Source organism: Synchiropus splendidus, chromosome 12 (genome assembly GCF_027744825.2).
Source record: "Synchiropus splendidus isolate RoL2022-P1 chromosome 12, RoL_Sspl_1.0, whole genome shotgun sequence".
Classification (NCBI taxonomy): domain Eukaryota; kingdom Metazoa; phylum Chordata; class Actinopteri; order Syngnathiformes; family Callionymidae; genus Synchiropus; species Synchiropus splendidus.
The window spans coordinates 1,485,896-1,504,211 of record NC_071345.1 but is presented as its reverse complement, the minus strand read 5'-3'; the positions used below and the strand labels follow the sequence as shown (position 1 = coordinate 1,504,211).

At 54.6% G+C, this 18,316-nt stretch overlaps 4 protein-coding genes across 7 annotated transcripts; 2 read left to right on the top strand and 2 right to left on the bottom strand.

The window, feature by feature from the left end:
- Positions 1–77: 77 nt before the first annotated feature.
- exoc8 (exocyst complex component 8) lies at positions 78–11,946 on the bottom strand. Of its 4 annotated transcripts, none has more exons than XM_053880600.1 (5): positions 11,900–11,946; positions 2,792–8,492; positions 2,456–2,709; positions 2,133–2,381; positions 78–721 (listed from the first exon to the last, which is right to left on the bottom strand). In XM_053880600.1, exons 2-5 carry the CDS (start codon positions 3,939–3,941, stop codon positions 314–316), a joined length of 2,061 nt encoding a protein of 686 aa, XP_053736575.1. In that variant the 5' UTR covers positions 3,942–8,492; positions 11,900–11,946; the 3' UTR covers positions 78–313. The 4 variants fall into 4 exon arrangements, with proteins under 4 accessions (XP_053736575.1, XP_053736573.1, XP_053736577.1 ...); XM_053880598.1 differs by lacking the exon at positions 11,900–11,946 and adding an exon at positions 11,298–11,521; XM_053880602.1 differs by lacking the exon at positions 11,900–11,946 and having other exon boundaries at positions 2,792–7,458; positions 8,414–8,489.
- On the top strand, positions 4,303–7,329 carry sprtn (SprT-like N-terminal domain). Its single transcript, XM_053880621.1, has 5 exons — positions 4,303–4,881; positions 5,351–5,450; positions 5,511–5,639; positions 5,707–5,989; positions 6,057–7,329. Exons 1-5 carry the CDS (start codon positions 4,595–4,597, stop codon positions 6,746–6,748), a joined length of 1,491 nt encoding a protein of 496 aa, XP_053736596.1. The 5' UTR covers positions 4,303–4,594; the 3' UTR covers positions 6,749–7,329.
- Positions 9,885–15,192, top strand: fam89a (family with sequence similarity 89 member A). Its single transcript, XM_053880651.1, has 2 exons — positions 9,885–10,582; positions 12,401–15,192. The coding sequence occupies exons 1-2, from the start codon at positions 10,334–10,336 to the stop codon at positions 12,677–12,679; spliced, it is 528 nt and encodes a 175-aa protein (XP_053736626.1). The 5' UTR covers positions 9,885–10,333; the 3' UTR covers positions 12,680–15,192.
- Positions 15,193–15,495: 303 nt separating this feature from the next.
- arv1 (ARV1 homolog, fatty acid homeostasis modulator) lies at positions 15,496–18,250 on the bottom strand. Its single transcript, XM_053880647.1, has 5 exons — positions 18,085–18,250; positions 17,738–17,857; positions 17,513–17,666; positions 17,242–17,451; positions 15,496–15,963 (listed from the first exon to the last, which is right to left on the bottom strand). Exons 1-5 carry the CDS (start codon positions 18,178–18,180, stop codon positions 15,815–15,817), a joined length of 729 nt encoding a protein of 242 aa, XP_053736622.1. The 5' UTR covers positions 18,181–18,250; the 3' UTR covers positions 15,496–15,814.
- Positions 18,251–18,316: the final 66 nt, after the last annotated feature.

The window sequence follows — 18,316 nt, the reverse complement described above, 5'->3', positions numbered from 1 at the left end:
GAGGACCGGATCGCAGCGACAGCACCTGAACGCACCGCCGCTCAACATCGCTGAGCGGAAACGGCCCGCAGCGGAAAAATACTCTGTCGACTGCAGTGACTCATTTTATTGACAAACGTTTCCTTCAGATTCAAAACGTCTCCTCACCAGTTCATTTTACCTTAGAAAACATCAAAGTTGAACCAAAATTCCAGCTTCAACTCCAGTTATCGACATAAATAACAGATTTATTCAACACATGAACTCGCGATTCAATTACCTGTTTTAGTGATTCCAACTGATGGATGCTCTTCTGGTGCTGGTCAGTGAGGAGCTAGACCAGAGAGGTGGTGCTCTCGGGGTTGACCCGCACTGGCCGGGTGCTCTTCCTCAGGTCCTGCAGCTGCTTGGCGGGCTTCCCCACGCCCTCCTCGAAGCGGCGCTCCATCACCGGCAGCACCGTGTCGTGCAGGAAGGTGGCGTTCTGCAGGATGAAGGCCTTCTTCTCGGCGTCCTGCTCGCAGCGCAGGCTGTAGTCCACGTGCTGCACGGCCACCAGGATGATCTCGCGCAGGCTCTCCAGCAGCACCATGTGCAGCTCGGGGAAGTAGAGCTTCAGTCCCTCCTCCAGGAAGTTCATCATCTGCTTGCTGAAGGCGACCACTGTGTAGCTCAGGTTCACCCAGCAGTCATCGCCCGTGTACTGCTCGAAGGTATTGACGCCGCAGCCGCGCATCTCCTCCTGCACACACAAGCGACTCGTGAGTCAGAGTCTGGCGGTCGACATGCTAAACAGTGTTCGCAGCTCTAGCATCGCAGGGCGCCGCTCTCTTTCTCAGGATGAAATCTCACATGGTCAACATATACCGGACTATAGAGCGCACCGGAATATTAGCCGCACACACTAAACATAGGAAGGAAAATAGATCTTACGTAAGCCGCACTGGTCTATAAACTACAGGTTTAGTGGTGCACCGGCTTAAAAAGACTGGGTCCAGCATGGAGCGTGAGGAAATAGTGGAAACAAGCTGCGTAACACGGGGCGTCTTGATTGGTCCACGCTGCTCTCATAACACGATGAACACAGTGAGAGAGACGACTGGCGATGGAGAAGGTTTTAGTCAGTGAAGTCCAGATCCAGACGTCAGAAATGACCTATGAATGGTCTGGTGATCTGACCCTCAAACTGCGCTGTTTTCGCCCGCGTGCGTTCTGAAACCACAGCCGGCTGCTTCTGGATTCCACACCTCCAGGAGATAAACTCAGATCAACAGCGTATTTTGAGGGCTTCAAGGGTCAATAAAAAGCCTTGGATTTAATCTGATTTAAACCTGTAAAAATCCATATATTAGTCGCGCTGTTGTATAAGGTGCTGGGCTCAGACCGCCAGAAAAAAGTAGCGGCTTATCGTCCGGAAAATAAGGTAAATACAAAGTGGAATCAGGCGGTTAACAAAACGCATCATGAGGTGGACATGATCATGGAGGAGTAAGCAATGGAAAACCCCTGAAACCAACAGAAGTAAACGTCGTGAACACGTCCGTCACGTATCCAGCCGAACATAATGAGGAGAGCGAGTGTGAGGACGGCTGCAGAGATTCGCTTCTCACGATCAAGAACCAGAGCTTTTATTGGGGACAATTCCAAACTCTGCTGATGGACTGGCTCTTTTCTCCCGTCTCAACGCGTCAGCTGTCAAAATAGAGTTCAGGAACCAGAACCGGTGCGCAACAACTTAAAAACTATGTTTTTCTATGGATTTCAGTCCACTTCAAAGAAGAAAACGAACGAGACCTCTGAGGAGTTATGCACTTGTCGGGGAAGGTACGGTGTTTGTTGTCACTTCTGACTTGTGTTTTTATCAAAGGATGTTTATCTCCATTTGTTTAAAGCTTTCACTTCTTTCTGTCACCTGACTTTCTTCATCCTCAGCTTGCTCCCGATCTTCTCCATCCGCGGACTCTTTGGTCTCTCATGGTGTTTCACCGACTGACAGTTGTCAGACAGCTTCCTTCGCGGTCAACATTCAGCACCTTGTGCTTTGATGTTAGTCCACTGACTGTTGTCCCCATCAGCTGACGGCAGTGGCTAACACCAGCTAGCATCACGGTGATCACGACTCGCTGTACGAGGGCCGCAACCCGCCCACTGACCTTGAGCTTGGCGAGGGCCTCGGGGGTCATCAGGTTCATCCTCCTCCACATCTCCTCGGAGTTGCGGTGCTTGGTGGCCTCGATGATGACGTCCTTGTAGCTCAGCAGCGCCGCCTTCACGTCCTTGACCAGCAGCGACTGCAGCGTGAAGGTCAGGTCCAGGCCGATCTCTGTCAGCTGCTGGCAGTGCTCTTTAGCAACCTTCACGCACTCGGCCGCCGTCGACAGACTCTCCTTACTGTCGAACACCTGCGGCAGGAAACAGGACACACAACACAGCATTAAGGGCTGTGGACACGCGCGGCGCCCTCTAGCGCTTGCACCTGCTTGCTGAAGGCGTTGACGAACATCCTCATGGCAGAGCGCGACCACACCACGAAGGCGGAGTAGCAGCCCGTGTTCCCAGCAAAGTCCATCTCGAACTCTTTGGCCGTCTCCAGCAGGCTGGTGAAGAAGATGTTGCAGAGCTTGTGGATGTAGAGCAGCGTGGCGCCCTCGATACGCAGCTGACGGATTGCCGTCTGGACCGCCACGGCCCGGTTCTTCAGGAACAGCTCGCAGGCCTTGGTGGACTGACCTGCAAAACACACACACACACACGTTTAGCTGAAGACAAATGAGCAACACACACAAGAAGGAGTTGGAGAGCAACCACCCACCGAGTCGGATCAGCTGGGACACAGCCCTGCGGGTGGCTTTGGGTCCGCCACGGAGCGACCGGTCAGGCGACAGCTCGAACACCAGCACCTCGGTCAGCTGACGCACTCGCTCGTCCACTCTGCCCCGCAGCTCCTTGACCTTCTGAGTGACCGGCTGGTCCTTCAGATATTCGTTCAGCTTGTCCAGAAGATCCACGGCTCCTTCAAAGTCTCTCTGAGCGATGCACACGTCCAGGTCCTCGGGCAGCTCCTGAATCCACTCCAGACTGAGGTTCACGACTTCTTCTGCCTCCATCAGTTCCTCATCGTCCACGTCGAAAGGGTTGGTGGACACCTCAGGTCTCGCCGGGGAAGTGGGAACTTCCTCCTCTTTCTTGTGCCGGTCTTTCGAGACCTTGCTCTTCTTGGTCTCATCCAGGATCTCCAGCCACTCCTTCTTGATTTTACTGTTCTCTGCCTGGAAGATACGGCTGTCGGGGAACATGAGGATCTTGAACATGTCCTTCATGGGAGGGTTGTCCTTTACGTTGACCACAGCAAAGCTCTCCAGGTCGTACAGGGCATTGTACTGGTACTTGACCGTGCCGCGGCGGTTTGGCAGCCAGGTGGCAATCAGCAGGCAGTCGTTCATGAGGAAGGCGTGGACCTTCTGGATGTGGGACATGTTGTCCACGTCAAACTCCACCAGGTCCCCATTGTAGATCAAGTGCCTCCCTGGAGTGTCCATGATGTTTTGAGCTCCCTCCACCTTCTCCAGCAGCGAGGTGAGAGTCCTCTGCTTCAGCTCCTCCGTCTCCTTGGGGAAGGCCGCCTGCATCTCCTTGGAGGTCTCGTCCTTGTCTGTGGACAGCAGCGACTGCGTGACGCTCTCCATGATGCTCTTCTGCTCGGTCAGGATGTGGCTCAGCTGGTACATCTCGCTCTCCAGGTAGGAAATCTCCTTGGCGGTTTCGATGAACTGCCGGTAGTTCTTGTAGACATTCTTCTTCAGGTTCTGCGCCGTCTCGTCGGCCAGGTTCTGGATCTTCTGCCGATGCTCCTGCAGGTCTCGGTCGCCATCCGACTGCTGCGACAGATGCTTCACGTAGTTCTGAGGGTCGAAATTCGGAGACTCCAGCAGTTTGCGCAGTCGGTTACCGGTTTCCGACATCGTGTGCTGTTCAACCGTCGAGGAAAAGCAACTTTCAGAGGAACAACCAAGAGAGGTTCATTTCACATCCGCTTGTTCCCCAAACAGGAAGTCGTCAACTCCCGCGCCGGTCACGTGAACCATCGTTTATGAATCTTTATGAATTGTCCTAAATCAGGTTCGTGTATACTTATATCTATACTCTGGTGTCAAAAGCAAAATCTATGTTCATTTGTTTATTTCTTTCATTTGAACACAGTTTTCGTAACGATTCGGTTCCGGTTTGTTCGGCGTCCGGAAATACGTGTCAAAACCACAAAAATAAATCTTCTTTAAACTCGGACTGCTGGGTAAATGCACATGATTCGGCCGTAGAATATCTCCAAGTGTTTCAAACCCTAATCAAATAACACATTCAAACATTGTCCTGTAACTTAAAATTGTTGTATTTGTAAGCAAAACCTTGATTCGCTTTTACTCTGAAATGAAAGCGGTACTGCGTGTGACGTGTAACCGGAACTTGGTCCAGGTCTTTGTAAACAGCCGTTGAATATGAGACTAGTGAAGACGCTGCGTTTTGAAGCGGTTTTAGCGTGAGCTGCTCGACTGATGTCGGTGTGTTTGAGCTGTCGGTATTTGGATGCGCTGTAGGCTGAGCTGGCGGTTGGGCTGGGATGGACGCGGATCTGCTCCTCGCCATCGAGCTCCAGCAGCAGTTCGACAGCGAGCTCGCGGCGTCTCTTCCCTCCGCACAGGCGTCGGACGCCAGGAAGCGCCACGGGACCGCGAGCGATGTTGTGCCCTACTGGAAGCCCGAGAGGCCGCTGTCCATCGTGGACGAGTCGTGGGAGACGCTGGACCCGAGTCCGGACGTCAGGTCCATGTTCCTGGAGTTCAACGACACGTTTTTCTGGGGCAAACTGTCCGGGGTGGAGGTGAAGTGGAGCGCGAGGATGACGCTGTGAGTCGCGCCGTTATTTTCATTATTCTGAACTTGATTCACATGTTTATGACAAAAGACAAGTGTGTTCGTGTTCATGTCGATAAAAGACGGAAAACGGAAGTTTATGCTTCTGCTTAAAGTTGTGCTCTTTACCGAAGATTCGGTCGCATTAGTTGTTTCACTATCATAACTGAAGGAAGTTTGGAAGACAGGAAAGCCACGTCTTTGTTGAAAACTCGTATGAATAAACATTTCTAAACCATATCTAACGCCCTTGATGGGATTTCCTTTTGTTAGCACCAAACAATACACGTTCAGCTCTTGGTTTCATATCGTTTATAGACAGAAAATTCTCCCGGTCTGTCCAAAACATCTGCGCGTGCGGTTCTCGGGTCAGTGCAGGTGGCGTTGGAACGTTGCTCACCGTGAGCAGGATGTTTGAGCGTGCGTGGGCGTGACGTCACTCACGGTCCGCCTGCCCCTGCAGGTGCGCGGGCGTCTGCTCCTACGAGGGCCGCGGCGGCCTGTGTTCCATCCGGCTCAGCGAACCTCTGCTCAAGCTGCGACCTAGAAAAGACCTGGTGGAGGTGAGCCCCGCCCACTGACCTCACACATCCGACCCTGACGTGACCCGCTTGTTGTCTCAGACGCTGCTCCACGAGATGATCCACGCGCTGCTCTTCGTGACCCAGAACAACCGGGACCGCGACGGACACGGGCCCGAGTTCTGCAAGCACATGAAGCGGATCAACGCAGCCAGCGGGACCAACATCAGCGTAAGGCCGTGTCTTGGTGGGTCAGCTGCGACCGGGGCGCTCAGGTCTTCCTCTCTGTCCTCTGCAGGTCTACCATGACTTCCACGACGAGGTGGACGTGTACCGGCAGCACTGGTGGCGCTGCGACGGCCCCTGTCAGACCCGGAAGCCCTACTTTGGCTACGTGAAGCGGGCGATGAACAGGGCTCCGTCCCGTCTGGACCCGTGGTGGGGAGACCACCAGAGGACGTGCGGGGGGACCTACACCAAAGTGAAGGAGCCGGAAGGTTACGGCAAGAAGGGCAAGAAGGGCGGCAGGAAGGAGGAGAAGATGGCTGGAAGTCAGAAACCTTCCAGCTCCTCCGCTGCAGGTGAGCAGTCGCCCCCCCCATGGTGGGCTGGACCTGACGCTGATGGAGCTCCCCTGCTTGTCTTCAGGCTCTGGATCTCAGGACATCCGGAAGATCATCCCCTTCAGCGGTAAAGGCTTCCTGCTGGGGGGAGAGTCGTCCTCGTCTCAGGTGCCTGTCACAGGAAGCCCCGCCTTGCCGCTCCCTCCATCCCCGCCGAAGCCTTCCGCCTCCCTCAAGCCTCTGAGCTCCACAGGGCTGGAGGCGCCCAAGAAGCGCTCAGTGGGAAACACCCGGGCCTTTGTCAACATCGATGGCTCGCCGGTGCGGATCCAGCGGTCCAGCGACGGCAGCAGCGGCCGGCAGGCGGCGGACCACACCAGACACAAGTCCCTGGAAGACCTCTTCAGCAGGAAACCCGCAGCTTCACCAGCTCTGCCCAAGACCTCCATCCGGCCACCTCCTCTCAGCGGGTCCAGCCGCGACAGCACTGCAGCCGCTGGAGGCCCCCCGCCCAGGAAGAGGCCGCGTGACGCCACCGACCCGGCCGGAATCTTCCTTTTCTTCCAGAAGAGGTTGAGCAGTCAGGCTGCTGCGTCGGCTGCTCAGGGGACCTCTGGGACCTCTGGGACCTCCACCCCTCCACCGCCAGCGCCTCAACACACCGAGCCTGCTGCCTTCCCTCGGGTGACGGTCCCGTGTCCCGTGTGTCAGCAGATGATTCTGGAGTCCAGCATCAACCAGCATCTGGACTCCTGTCTGTCCCAACAGTGCTTTTAAAGCCGCACTACTACCTCGGTGATGTCATCACTGCCTGGCCTCCGAGCCTGTGACCAGCCAGTGCCTCCCTGCTGACCTCATGGACCTGCACCTGGTGCTGCTGTCAGACCTCGGCCCGACTTCTGTAAAATGTTCCCTTTCTGGGCCTCATTTGTCTGTTGCTCACGTTTGGAAATGATCCCGGGTCGTGCGGCAACAAGTCCACGTAGCGTCCGTTCAAGCCACGCCCACTTTTCTAAACATAATGGCTTTTAAATACCGCTGCGACATCATGTCCGTCCCTGAGCATTTCTAGCCACCAGGGGGCGACCAGGTGTTGCACTCCATCTCAAAGGTCGAGTTCCAGGGCGCGACCTCTGACCAGTGCCGACTCCCGGGGTCACATTCCTTGTTATTTATTCTCCCCTGTTCGACTTTGTTTTTAAATGTTTTATGGGACGAATACAAACCATCCTCAGGAGTCTGCGTGGGACTCCTCCCTCAGGGACTCGACGTCACAAGGATGCGGTTTTATGTGCTGAAGAAACTTTTAAGAATAATAATAAATACACTTTCATCCCTTCCTGCGCCGACAGTCTGGTTCTTGGCCTCACTCCCTTTCCCGCGCCTTGACTTTATTTTTCTCGGAACAATGTGTTGACCACGGTCCAGGTCTTACAGACCCTCGAGCTCAGTCTCCACGTGACTTCCAGCACGTCACCGAGTTTTCTCTGAGGACAAGACACTTATTTAGACAAACTAATCCCGAGCGCGTCGGGAGCTGATGCAATACGCCGTGTTGACTGCAGGGGGCGACAGGTAACGACTATTTCCTCCTCAGTCTGCACACTGCACCTGAGGAGAACCCAGGTTCTGATCTGTGATGCTCCGAACTGAACGTTTTCCTCTCACTTGAACCTTGTATATGGCAGATGATCTTCGTGGCTCAAACTCTCTGACCCTCATTGAAGTTGAGAACCACAAAAGCAGGTCGGCATGGCGACAGCAAGTGCGTCCTTCCGCGTGTGAGAGTTCTCTTGTCCCTGTTTTCAGTTCCAGCACCTTCCGTCACGGTGGCCTCATGACCCCGAAGAGACTGTGTGTATGGGTGTGTGAGAGAGGGACTCCGGTCCTCCACAAGCCTGTGGTGCGGCGCAGTAACATGACGGACACCCTGGACACGGAAGGGACCGGAGACAAAGCGGACGAGTGGATCGCGGGTCGGGAGCGGATCAGTCGGACCTCATTAGCCAGTTTAAGTGCGGCGCCGTCAGTGATCGGGTGGGATTACAGCCCACCTGCTGAGCCCAGGCGTCCCAGCAGGGAGCGCCCACATGAGCACACCCGCCTTCTGCTCCGGATTAAAGAGTCATCTGACGGCTAACCATCGATGTCTCAGGCCTGAACCCACAGGTGGACTGGTCTGAAGAAGCAGCTCTGTCTCAAGAGACAGAACCTCTCCACCGTGTCTCTGTGTGAGACTTCTCATGTGAGGAGGTCGCTCTCCAGGAACGAGAGAGGAAACTGAACAGCAGAATCTCCTGTGGTTATAGTTTGACCCTGATACAGTCACTGGACCTTCTGAGGGCAGAAACTAGGACAGATCACTTTACAGGTCAAGGTCACGTCACCTTGAGTCTGGGAGCGAGTCACTAGAGGAGGACATGGTGAGAAGAGAGAACCAACCGGTCAGGTGCTCTGGAGTCACATGACAGAGTGACCTCAGCTCCCTCCTGAGCGAAGAGGAAGGTGTCTCCAGCTGCTCCTGTGAAGAGAGGAAAGGCATCAGGAGCTTCAGACTCATGAAGGTGTTGGACCTTTTCACCAGTGGAGGTGAGCAGGACCAGCAGTAGTCGTCTTCTGCTGCAGCGTTTAGGGTTTAAGCTCTGCTCTTCTGGAGAATGAGGAAGTGACTTGAGGCTTCGTCTTCCTGTCAGCAGACCTACGCGACAAATGGCACCACTGAACTGCTGAGGTCACATGGCCTGGACTCCTCTGGAGATGATGTTCCTCTCCAGGCAGTGAAGGAAGTTGCTGCCAGGCCAGAGTGACATCATCTGGGTCTGCCCCGTGGCCTCCACCGAGCTGGGCTCGTCTGCTGTTGGAGGAGCAGAGGTTCCCCTCTGAGGGTCTCCTGGACGACTGCAGGAGGAAGGAGGACCGAGCCCCGACTCAGCCATGTTTACTGATGCTGTGATCGTGATCAGACTGTGTGTGTGTGTGCGTGTGAGCGTGTGTGAGAGTGAGACTCTTTTGTGCACTGCTCCCATTGTTATGGTTCAGACGTGGCTCCAGGCGGGTGAAGTGAAGCCCACCATCTGTCCATTGTTGTTCGCACACACAGTAGTGTTTTTATGTGTTGTGGGGACCTCTCATCACAGGAACCAGGACTCTGAATCAAACTAAAACCCAGTTAGTTTAAAGTATTGGCCCTCCTAACTGGGCCAAATGTCCTCACAAGGAGGCGTTTCTCCAAGAGTTACACTTCACAAGAATAGATAACCCCCTTGGCTGCATGTCAAAGGTCAAAGGTGAAACACTACTCACAGATTAGGGTTCATCAGGAGAGGGTCAATAGAGTGGACAGTCAAGGTTCACCTGAGTGAGGTCAACAGAACCGGTCCTACTGGACACCTTGACAGAACCTCAACAGTGAGGCAGGAGTCCACATTCAGATGCAGTGAGCAGAACATTTTGGGAAGCAGTAGCAGGGAAGGGTCTTCAGGTTTGACCCAGCAGAACCGTCAAGGCCAAGTCTGATCAGAACCAACAGGACGTTGGAGGCGAGAGCAGAGGTTCGGAGAGGAGCAGCGGGGGGTTGGGTCGACCGTTGCCACCTTCGGTGCTGGGTTCAGGTCCATGATTCTGGAACACCGAACATCCACGTGTGTCTTCCGCGGTGCGGAGAGAAGGAATGCGTGCGGGAGCCGCCCTGCAGACAGGAAGCCAGTCCACCCCGCGAGCCCCATCGCGGGGAAATTTACTGCAAGCAGCTGCAACATGAAACGGAAACTTTCCTTCAAAATAAAAGTCTGAGCTGACGCGAGCGAAGAGCTGGAGGGTCAGTGACAGTGTTGCCCTGCCGAGGAGATGTCCCTCAGCTAGTGTGGAGAGCTTAGCTCTGGGAGTCAACACCAGGCCAATGAGCCCAAGACATTCCCCATCCAGAGTCACATGTCGCTCAGCACCTTCACTCTCGGGGGACTCGTCCTCAAACCCCGACCTCCGAACGGTAGCCTTTATTTGAAGGGGCGAGCTCGAGTACGAAGGTCGTCTTCATGATGGTCCGTGTTACCGGACCAGTGGTCCTGGTCGTGTCATGGAGATCTTTGAATGAACGACATTATCCTGCTAACTCCGCTGTGAGTTGGCGACTCGCCACACTTGTAACCCGTCACTTGACTCGTCCCTTCTCTGCTCACACAGAAACCCAAGTGACTTGTTTACAGCGCTGTCGACTCGTATCAGCGGTTGTACTTTGAAGGGCTCACCGGATGTAGAACGGCGTCCCTCCGGTCGCGGTGACGCAGCCGTGCTGGTGTGTCTCCTCCACTCCGGGGCTTTGTATGAGTCTGGATCGGAACCAGCCAGCGCTAGTCCGGGACGATGAACGGGAAGTCGGCGAGCGGCTCGGCGGGAGGCATGGCGTGCATCGAGGGTCTCCCGCCGCTGCCCAAGAGCCTGAGCGGCTTGCTCAACTCGAGCGGCGGCTCGTGGAGGGAGATGGAGCGGATGTACGTGAAGAAGACCATGATCCAGGACGACCTGAGCCGCGGACGGAGCCACGCCGACAGCCTGCTGGCCAGCAAGCCGGCCAACCTGGACGCGGCTCTGGCCCTGCTGCGCAAGGAGATGGTGAGCTGCTCGTCGCGATCCTCGCCGCTCGAGAAAGTGCCTGGCGCCGCGTAATCCCCCTCCGACCTGCCAGACTCCCCCCGGAAAACTCCCTCTTTTCCAGTCGCCTCGTTTCTCCCCTTTTTAACCGACACAAACGGAAGACCGACGGGCTCTTTCACACCTCTGCGCTCTTGCTTTCAGTTCGGCATCGATACCCACCGTCAAACGTCGAATTTCTGTGCGTAAACCTCAATTTAGTGGAGCTTTTCCCGAGACGGACGGAAACTTGCAGCAACAACAGCCGCCTGACGACGACAGAAAAGTTAGAAAACGCCTCAGAATCGTCAGTGTGGAGCTGCCGGACTCGCTCGTTTGCGCCCGAATCTTTTGAGAAACCAGTGTTTGTCGAATACCGTGGTTCGAATCGTCACGGCTGCGTCGCATTTTAAACCGGACTCGGAAAAGTACAAATTCACGGTGCAGTTTGGTGTTGATGACGTCAAACTCGGCAGGGAAACGACAACGAGAACAGAAACACGCAACAGTGCGTCTGTCGCGTCGTCGTTCGCTCAATGTGGATCTAATGCAGTTTCAAATAAAGACGCCAAGTTTGAGTCGCTCCTTCTGCCAAAACGCAGTGACGTGTTTGTCATTGTGGTGACGGTTTATTACCGACGGTTTATCGCGTCGAGACTGAAAACCGTTCAAGTCTTGAGCGGAAAACTGAACTCACGTGTCAGATTCCAGAGCACGACTTCATGGATTTGTGTGTTGTTTTCCGTCTTGGATGATCTGCTGCTCTCATGTTGTAAAGTTGGCTTCACCTTTAAAGCTGCACTCTTGGTGGAAACAAAGGTCCCGGCGTGGTCCGGCTCCTCTGGATTAAAGCCAGTGACGGGTAGTTCTCATGCTTGAAGCTCAACACAGCCGTCACCTCTCGACTGAAACATGCAAGGAAGTGGTGACCCGCGCGCGCTGGTGCAGCTCGAGAGAAACAAGATGGCCGCTCATGCAGCCATGGCCTCCATAGCTTTTATGAACTCGCACGTCTGGTCGGTGAACTTGTTTGTCTCTGTTCACCCGGAACATCGGAACAAGTCGCCCACAGTCCACGGAAATCAGGCCTCGCAGGGTGCCCCACGCGTGTTGGCCGCCAGTGTGGGTCGACGCCACGCTCCTCGCTCCAGTCCACTTCCACCTCCAGTTCACTACGTTCGCTAGGAAGGCTCAACACGTCAGTTAGCATTCCGTTAGCACGTGTAGCTCGGCGGATTTGTGACAGGTATTCAGCGTCCCCCGGACGGACTCTTCTGTTTCGACTCTTATCCCACTCACCGTGGTGCTTTAGGTGTCGGTGTCGTTCAACCGGGTCACTCAGACTCAGGTTGTCGTGTGCCATGTCAGAGAGACAAGTCTGGATCTGAGTTGGCTCCAGCGATCGCAGGTCCGTGTTGAATCTACTCCCTCAATTCTGTTCCACGATGTGCGCTGGTTTCCTCCCACAAACAAGACCTGTGCCCGGGCGTCTTGGGCAGGCTTTTAGCTCGGAGGGCGTCTGGGCGTCTGCTAAACATGAAAAAATGGACGTCCGATTCTCGACCCAGCGTAATCTGACGGCCTAGCTACAGTCGAGAATTGGGCGTCCATTTCTTCATGTTTTGCAGATGCCCAGACGCCCTCCAAGCTAAAAGCCTGGTCTTGAGTCACTCTGAGTTGTTCCCAGTCTGATGGCTTTGAAGACAATGCTCCGCCCCTCTGGCTGGCGTGTTACGCCTCCTGCTGGGGGGTGTGGACGGCAATGCTGGACTCACTAAGTGGTCCTGCTCTGGTCCTCAGGTGGGGCTCCGGCAGCAGGACATGTCCCTGCTGTGTCAACTCTGGTCGCTCCACGAGTCCATCCAGGAATACAAGGGCAGCTGCCAGGACCTCAGCGCCGCCTCCAGCCTCAGCATGATGGACAACGGGTACTTCGACGAGGACGACGAGTACTACCCAGAGCCCGGCGCCACGCCCACCGGAGAGCAGCCGGATGGCGGGGAAGGCCTGAGCGGTGCGGCGTCCAAAAACGGCAGCGGCAAAGACGACAGCTGGGACTCCTTCCACGTCGCCATCTGAGGCGGCTGAGGGCGCACGGGGTCCTGTTGCCACGACGCTGGAGGCGGAGCTGCAGCGGGGACCACCTGCTGACGGGGCACTTTTTCTGCCCGGACAAGCTGCTGCTTCAGAGCCAGAAATATATCAGCAAAGTTTATTATTTATTGTCTCATGTCAAGGTCAGCCAAGGTCTTGCCTCGCGGAGGACGGGGAGGAGCTTCCGAATGTTTTCCAGAAACTCTTGGGACTTGTTTGTTGGTTAGCGTCGCGCTAACAGTGTTATTGTTACTTTTCCAGTGTATTGTACTTTGACTCTGTCACCAGAGGATCCTCTCAGCCTAGCATGTGCCAGCACGCCTCAAACAGTCCAGTTAGCAGCCGCCAGGCCACGACGCTAGCTCTGGTTTGGTTGAACCTGTGAAAGCGCTTCCTCCAGCACTGGTGCTTAGCGGTCGCGATGCTGCAGACTTGTGTCCCGCGGCAGAAACGCGTCTGAGTTTCTCTTGGTGAGCAGATTGTAGCCACTTTTTTTTAACCACCGCCAGCATCGCCACTTGTTAGCGCCCTCCTCTGGAGGAGCAGTACTTCCTTCCTCGCGGTCTAACCAGCAAGCTAATGTCGCGCAGAGAAGCTCTGTCACTCATGTTTATGTCTGTACAGGTCATGTGACACTCGAGCACAAACCAAAGAAAACAGCTAAGTTTAGCTCGACGGATTTTCGACTGAGAACGTCACACGATGTTTCGGTGTGGAACAAACTGAGAATGAGAAGCGAGTTATGTAACAACGTTTACATATCCGACCATTGTTAAAGTAGCTAGCCAAAGCTAGCGGGCTAAATGAGTATTCAGTCCAAAAAGTATTGGTATTCCAGGCTGTGGGCGACATGCTAACGTCTGTTTCAATTGGAGAATGTCTGTCACGTCAATGACGAGTCGCTCGACGTTGTTCAACACCACTCCGGGTCGGTGTCTCGAGTTCTTGGCTAGTAAATGCTGGAACGACTCATCCTTGCTGCCGAGACTCACTACTGAATGTTACGTGGTTTTCATCCGAAAATATTTCCCGCTAAAGATGTTCTCGTGAGCCACGATATCGTGAGGTGTTTTCACAGTCGGTGCCTTGCTAGGACACATGTGAGTCTGAGAACTTGTGACCGGGGTTGGGGGGTTCGACTCGACTGTGCTGTCCTGCAGATGTCCAGTAGCAGCTACAAGCTCGCGCCCGCTAGGCTAGCAAGCCGCACCTCCGCTCGGCTCTGGAACGTCGCCGCCTGGGGTCGAATGTGGTGGAGCTTGTAGATATGGAGGTGGTTCACCTCCAGGAGACACCAGGCAAAATAGTGGTTGTGTGACTCAGTGGCTGGGTTTTGTTCTGTAAACTTGTGTTGATGAACCATTAAAGTCCGACATTGAAACAAACGATAGCGCTGAGTCGTCAGAAGACTGGGGCAACCAAAGCAACTGAGGGATGAGCAGGTGTGACGTGTGGAAGATGGTCGGCAGAAGTCGCCCGCACAGCGCGGCAACCCCACACGGAGACCCTGCCCTGACCTCGGGTGAGGTGAGCACTGACGTGGACGGCGTCGCCCTGTCAGTCAGATGGATCAGAAGCCTCAGTCGGGCTTCACACCGCGACTCACAGCTTTGAAGCTGCTGCAGCTCCAAAGCACCAGAGGCCCTGACCTCCTGGAGATGACCTGAACTTCGAGCAGCGGTGAGACGTGTCCTCTCTGAAGGAAACATGAGCCGCTGACCTGCTGCCGACTTGGTGTCGACGGTGCACTTGGCAGTACCTTTGACTCGTGCGCACGGTGCGATCTGACTTGCTGTGACACGCTATGTTGCAGGGACTCGGTGGGAGGTTCTTGAGTTGGTGACTTGTTCTTGATGGCTTTGTGAGACACCTGGACTTAGAGTGACTTGGTGATCATGAGGCGGGACTTGTCATTGGCCTGGGGGGTGTGCAGTTGAATGAGAAGACTTGTTGACTGGCTGATGCAGAAGCCACGTCCCGCTGAGGAGCCCTGGACGGGAACAGAGGCCCGGCAACAGATGAGCGCTGAGGAAGGCGTCCACTACTGCGCTCGCAGTGGGGATTAGAGCAGATTAATCTTGACTGAGAGAGTAAATCCAAGGTGCACGTCACTCTCGCCACACACCCATGTGACATGTGTGTTTGTCTCGCTATCCTTGTGGGGACCTCTCATGGCTCCCATCCAAAACACATGGGTGACCTGAACTAAACTGGAAGCCATCTTTAATGTTTCCAGCGTGCGGCTTGTTTCACATCCATGACCAACCGTCAGTCCAGCGCGGAGCTGAACAGTCCAGCTGGGCCTGGCAGGCAGGCCGACCCGGGCTGGTTCTGACCCGGGAGCGGACTGTGGTGCAGTAATCAGATTAGACAGATTATCCAGCCGCAGACTGCAGCAACTGACCGGCGCTCGCTCGCTGCGGCACATTGGTCGCACAAGCCGCACCAGGTCACAACAGTACGGATATGTTGGGTGGGACCTGTTCATGTGCAGGTCAGATGCCCTGACTGTGACTCAGTGGAATCCTCAACTGCTGACTTGGTCGTGGCGACGAGTGACACGTCGCTGGTGGAGCGCTTACTGACCTGGACTCATCTTGGCGGGACCTGCTGCTGAGCGGGTCGGACCCGGGTCAGAGGTCACGGACTCGCCGACCTGCTGGTGCCGCAGTGTTCTGGATCAGCAGAGGAATTCCGCCCTGCCTCTTCAGGGGCGGCGCCTCATAACAGCAGCGTGAGTCAGCGGCCGCAGGTTTAAATCCCTGTTGAGCAACGCGTCACACGGCACCACAAGCTTATACCAGGTGACCTGCAGCTGCAGATCTCTTTATTAAAAACAGAAACATGAGAGGCTCCGCAGCGACAGGTTCCTGCATCGGAGTGCTCAAGACAAGATGTCCTCAGCTCAGCTGGATCCAGGGCCTGGAGGGTCGTCTCTTGCTGGATGACTTCTGCTGCATGTTCAGAGTCCAAAATAGGTCCAACCTTTATTCACACCTTCTGATTCCACTGCTCAGAATGTTCAGCAGGTTCCGTTTCCACAAATTCCTTGATGAGATTTCACATGACGCTCGCTGATGTTGAGCGACTCTGATTTGGTCGCCGTGCTCTCCCAGCCTGTCACGTCTCCGAGCCCACCATCTCTCCAAAGAGCACTCTGGCGTGGGGGCTCCACGGGAACGCAGCACTCATCCGAGCGACGCAGGTTTCTGACAGCAGTCCAACGCAGACGGCGGCCAGCGACAGACGGCGGCTGCTGTTGAGGACCACTGCGGAGGAGAGAGGAGGATCATCAGAAGCAAGGCTGAGCTCCAGTGTGGACAGCTGAGGTGTTGCTCTCCCACTGAGGAGCAGCAGCTTCCGCTGAACTGGCACACTGCTGCCCCCCGCTGGTGAGAGTGAGACCTCACCGTTTTCTAAAAATGTTCCGTTTTGCTTCAGGACTTATGATTATGGTGGGAACTAGGCTTGGGTGCCCATGGACAAAAAAAGTTATCGCGATAAATGTAGTAATTTCGGCGATAATTCTCAGGATGAATCCATGTTCCTTCTCTTCCACGTGTTGGACACTACAGTCTCTTGAGACTGTTTCATGGTGAAACTTATCAGTGGAGTTTGTCTCCAGCATCATGATCTGTTGATGTCTCAATAGATCAGTGAACCAAGTGCAGAGATGAGAAACTCAGTCTTTCATGTCTCTTGTAGAACATGGCAGTTTTATTTAGGGGTTAGATTGAGCCGTCTGTCTGCTGTATCTCAATAAATGATCATGGAGTCAGAGTCTATTCTCCAGATCATGATACAAACTGTCAGTCCTTTGTCTTGTGTGATGAAAAAACTTGTCACAATTCTCTCTCCTAAAATGCTTGTTTTCCATGGCCTTCTGAATTCCACGGCCTAATTGAAGATGTCACTCAGGCTTTGAGGCTTTAGAATTTGTTGATGGTCCCTAACTGATGGCGGCTCCAAGCATTAGCGCTGCGTGTGAGAGCGTGTCCTCCATCAGTGAAGCCTAATGCGGAAGAGGACGCCGCCGCCAATATCCAATATCCAACTGTTTTCACCAGCGCAGTGGGAGACCTGCATGTGTTGATGTGAACCAAGGCAGACGAGCGCCTCAGAGAACCTATGAGGACCACTCCATCTCATCAAAGAAACAGGGATCCAGAGACTCAGAGTCGACCAGTGTCATGATCAAAGGTTCCCCGATTCAAAATCACTTTCAAACTACCATGGTGAACCAAAGTCCACCACACTCTCCACAGCTGTCACACACCGGTGTCGGCTGTCAAACGCTGCGGAGCTGGAGAGCGCGGTGTCGTCACTGTCTCCTCACGTTCACCTGTGCAGGTCCAATGCAGTGAGTGTGCCGCGTGTTTATTGAATTTATTGTGAGATGCAGAATTGCCACCGTGTTGTTGTGTTGGGTTAGGTTAGGCGGGATATGGTGTACGATAAGTTATTGCCCGCCGCTTGTGGGAAGATTTGTGTACAAGCACCCAGCAGGCACATTGGTTCAGAGAGAGCGGACCTGAGGCCGGGCTCACCTCGGACGGCCTGAGTGTTGGACGTGAGCACCAGCAGCTTGATCAGAGCCAGGCTCACAGGAGAGTAGTCGTGCTCCCAGATCACCGCCGGGATCAGCAGCACTTTGCCGTAGCAGGAGAGGAGCAGGGCGCGGAGGAGCTGCTCCGGTTGGACCGTGGGCAGCAGCAGCCAGAGGAAGGCCAGCACCCCCCCGCAGAAGGCAGACAGCTCTGAAAGACAGCAGGTCACATCTCCCGCACGGCCACGCCCCAGCAGCTCCAGCGCTCTCACCCAGGGCGGCCAGGCCGAACAAGCCGTAGAACTCCCACTCCTTGGTGTAGCGGATGATGTCGGCCGGGTCGCTGCTGGACTCGGAACCGTGCAGGAGGAACCAGCGGAAGTAGGCCTCACACAGCAGGCAGAAGACGCACAACTTCCAGTGGATCTGCGGAGAAGCAGAGCTCCAGGTGAGAACCCGCATCCTGGCCAGAACCGGACCAGCGCCGGCGAGCTCACGTCTAAAGTGGTGTTGAAGAGAATGTGTCGGAACGCTTGCGTCTTGCACAGAATAGCGTCGATGAGGATGATGACGGGATCATACTCGATGTACTTGTCCACAGGCTTCTTGCAGGACTCCTGGAACAGACACCAGCGATTGGACTTTCAGACTCAACTCCGCAGAAATAAACACACGATCCAAGGATCCTCGCCAAATCACTCAGCATAACAACAACCGACGTGGTATTTTGACTTCACTTGTTTCGAAGTCTCGGCCGCGCTGACAGCCGGTGACGCGCACCCGCTCCAGCTAACGTAAACAAACAGGTGAACACAAGACAGAAGGAGCTTAACGATGAACTCACGCATATGGTTATTTTCAGGATACAGTTGCTGTAATCCCGATGAAGTTCGGTCGCCTTTTCGTGACAGTTAATGCACCGAAACTCAGCTTTCCCCATGTCAGCGTGCGCTAGCGGCTACATGAGGATTAGCCTACGGAACCGGAAATGTATTCCCAAATGAATGACGTTTCAAGATAAAAGCATGGCTTCATAAACCACGGTCAACAAAAGGAAGAGGGGCGGTGACTTTTGA

Excerpts from the sequence above, each read along its gene's own strand:
- exoc8 (XM_053880600.1), bottom strand. The coding sequence starts at position 3,941 with ATGTCGGAAACCGGTAACCGACTGCGCAAACTGCTGGAGTCTCCGAAT. Across the intron at positions 2,710-2,791 it reads GTCCCAGCTGATCCGACTCG|GTCAGTCCACCAAGGCCTGC; the intron begins GTGGGTGGTTGC and ends TGTGTTTTGCAG. Across the intron at positions 722-2,132 it reads AGGCCCTCGCCAAGCTCAAG|GAGGAGATGCGCGGCTGCGG; the intron begins GTCAGTGGGCGG and ends TTGTGTGTGCAG.
- sprtn (XM_053880621.1), top strand. The coding sequence starts at position 4,595 with ATGGACGCGGATCTGCTCCTCGCCATCGAGCTCCAGCAGCAGTTCGAC. Across the intron at positions 4,882-5,350 it reads TGGAGCGCGAGGATGACGCT|GTGCGCGGGCGTCTGCTCCT; the intron begins GTGAGTCGCGCC and ends CTGCCCCTGCAG. Across the intron at positions 5,640-5,706 it reads CCAGCGGGACCAACATCAGC|GTCTACCATGACTTCCACGA; the intron begins GTAAGGCCGTGT and ends TGTCCTCTGCAG.
- fam89a (XM_053880651.1), top strand. The coding sequence starts at position 10,334 with ATGAACGGGAAGTCGGCGAGCGGCTCGGCGGGAGGCATGGCGTGCATC. Across the intron at positions 10,583-12,400 it reads CCCTGCTGCGCAAGGAGATG|GTGGGGCTCCGGCAGCAGGA; the intron begins GTGAGCTGCTCG and ends TCTGGTCCTCAG.
- arv1 (XM_053880647.1), bottom strand. The coding sequence starts at position 18,180 with ATGGGGAAAGCTGAGTTTCGGTGCATTAACTGTCACGAAAAGGCGACC. Across the intron at positions 17,452-17,512 it reads GTTCGGCCTGGCCGCCCTGG|AGCTGTCTGCCTTCTGCGGG; the intron begins GTGAGAGCGCTG and ends GCTGTCTTTCAG. Across the intron at positions 15,964-17,241 it reads CAACACTCAGGCCGTCCGAG|TGGTCCTCAACAGCAGCCGC; the intron begins GTGAGCCCGGCC and ends TCTCCTCCGCAG.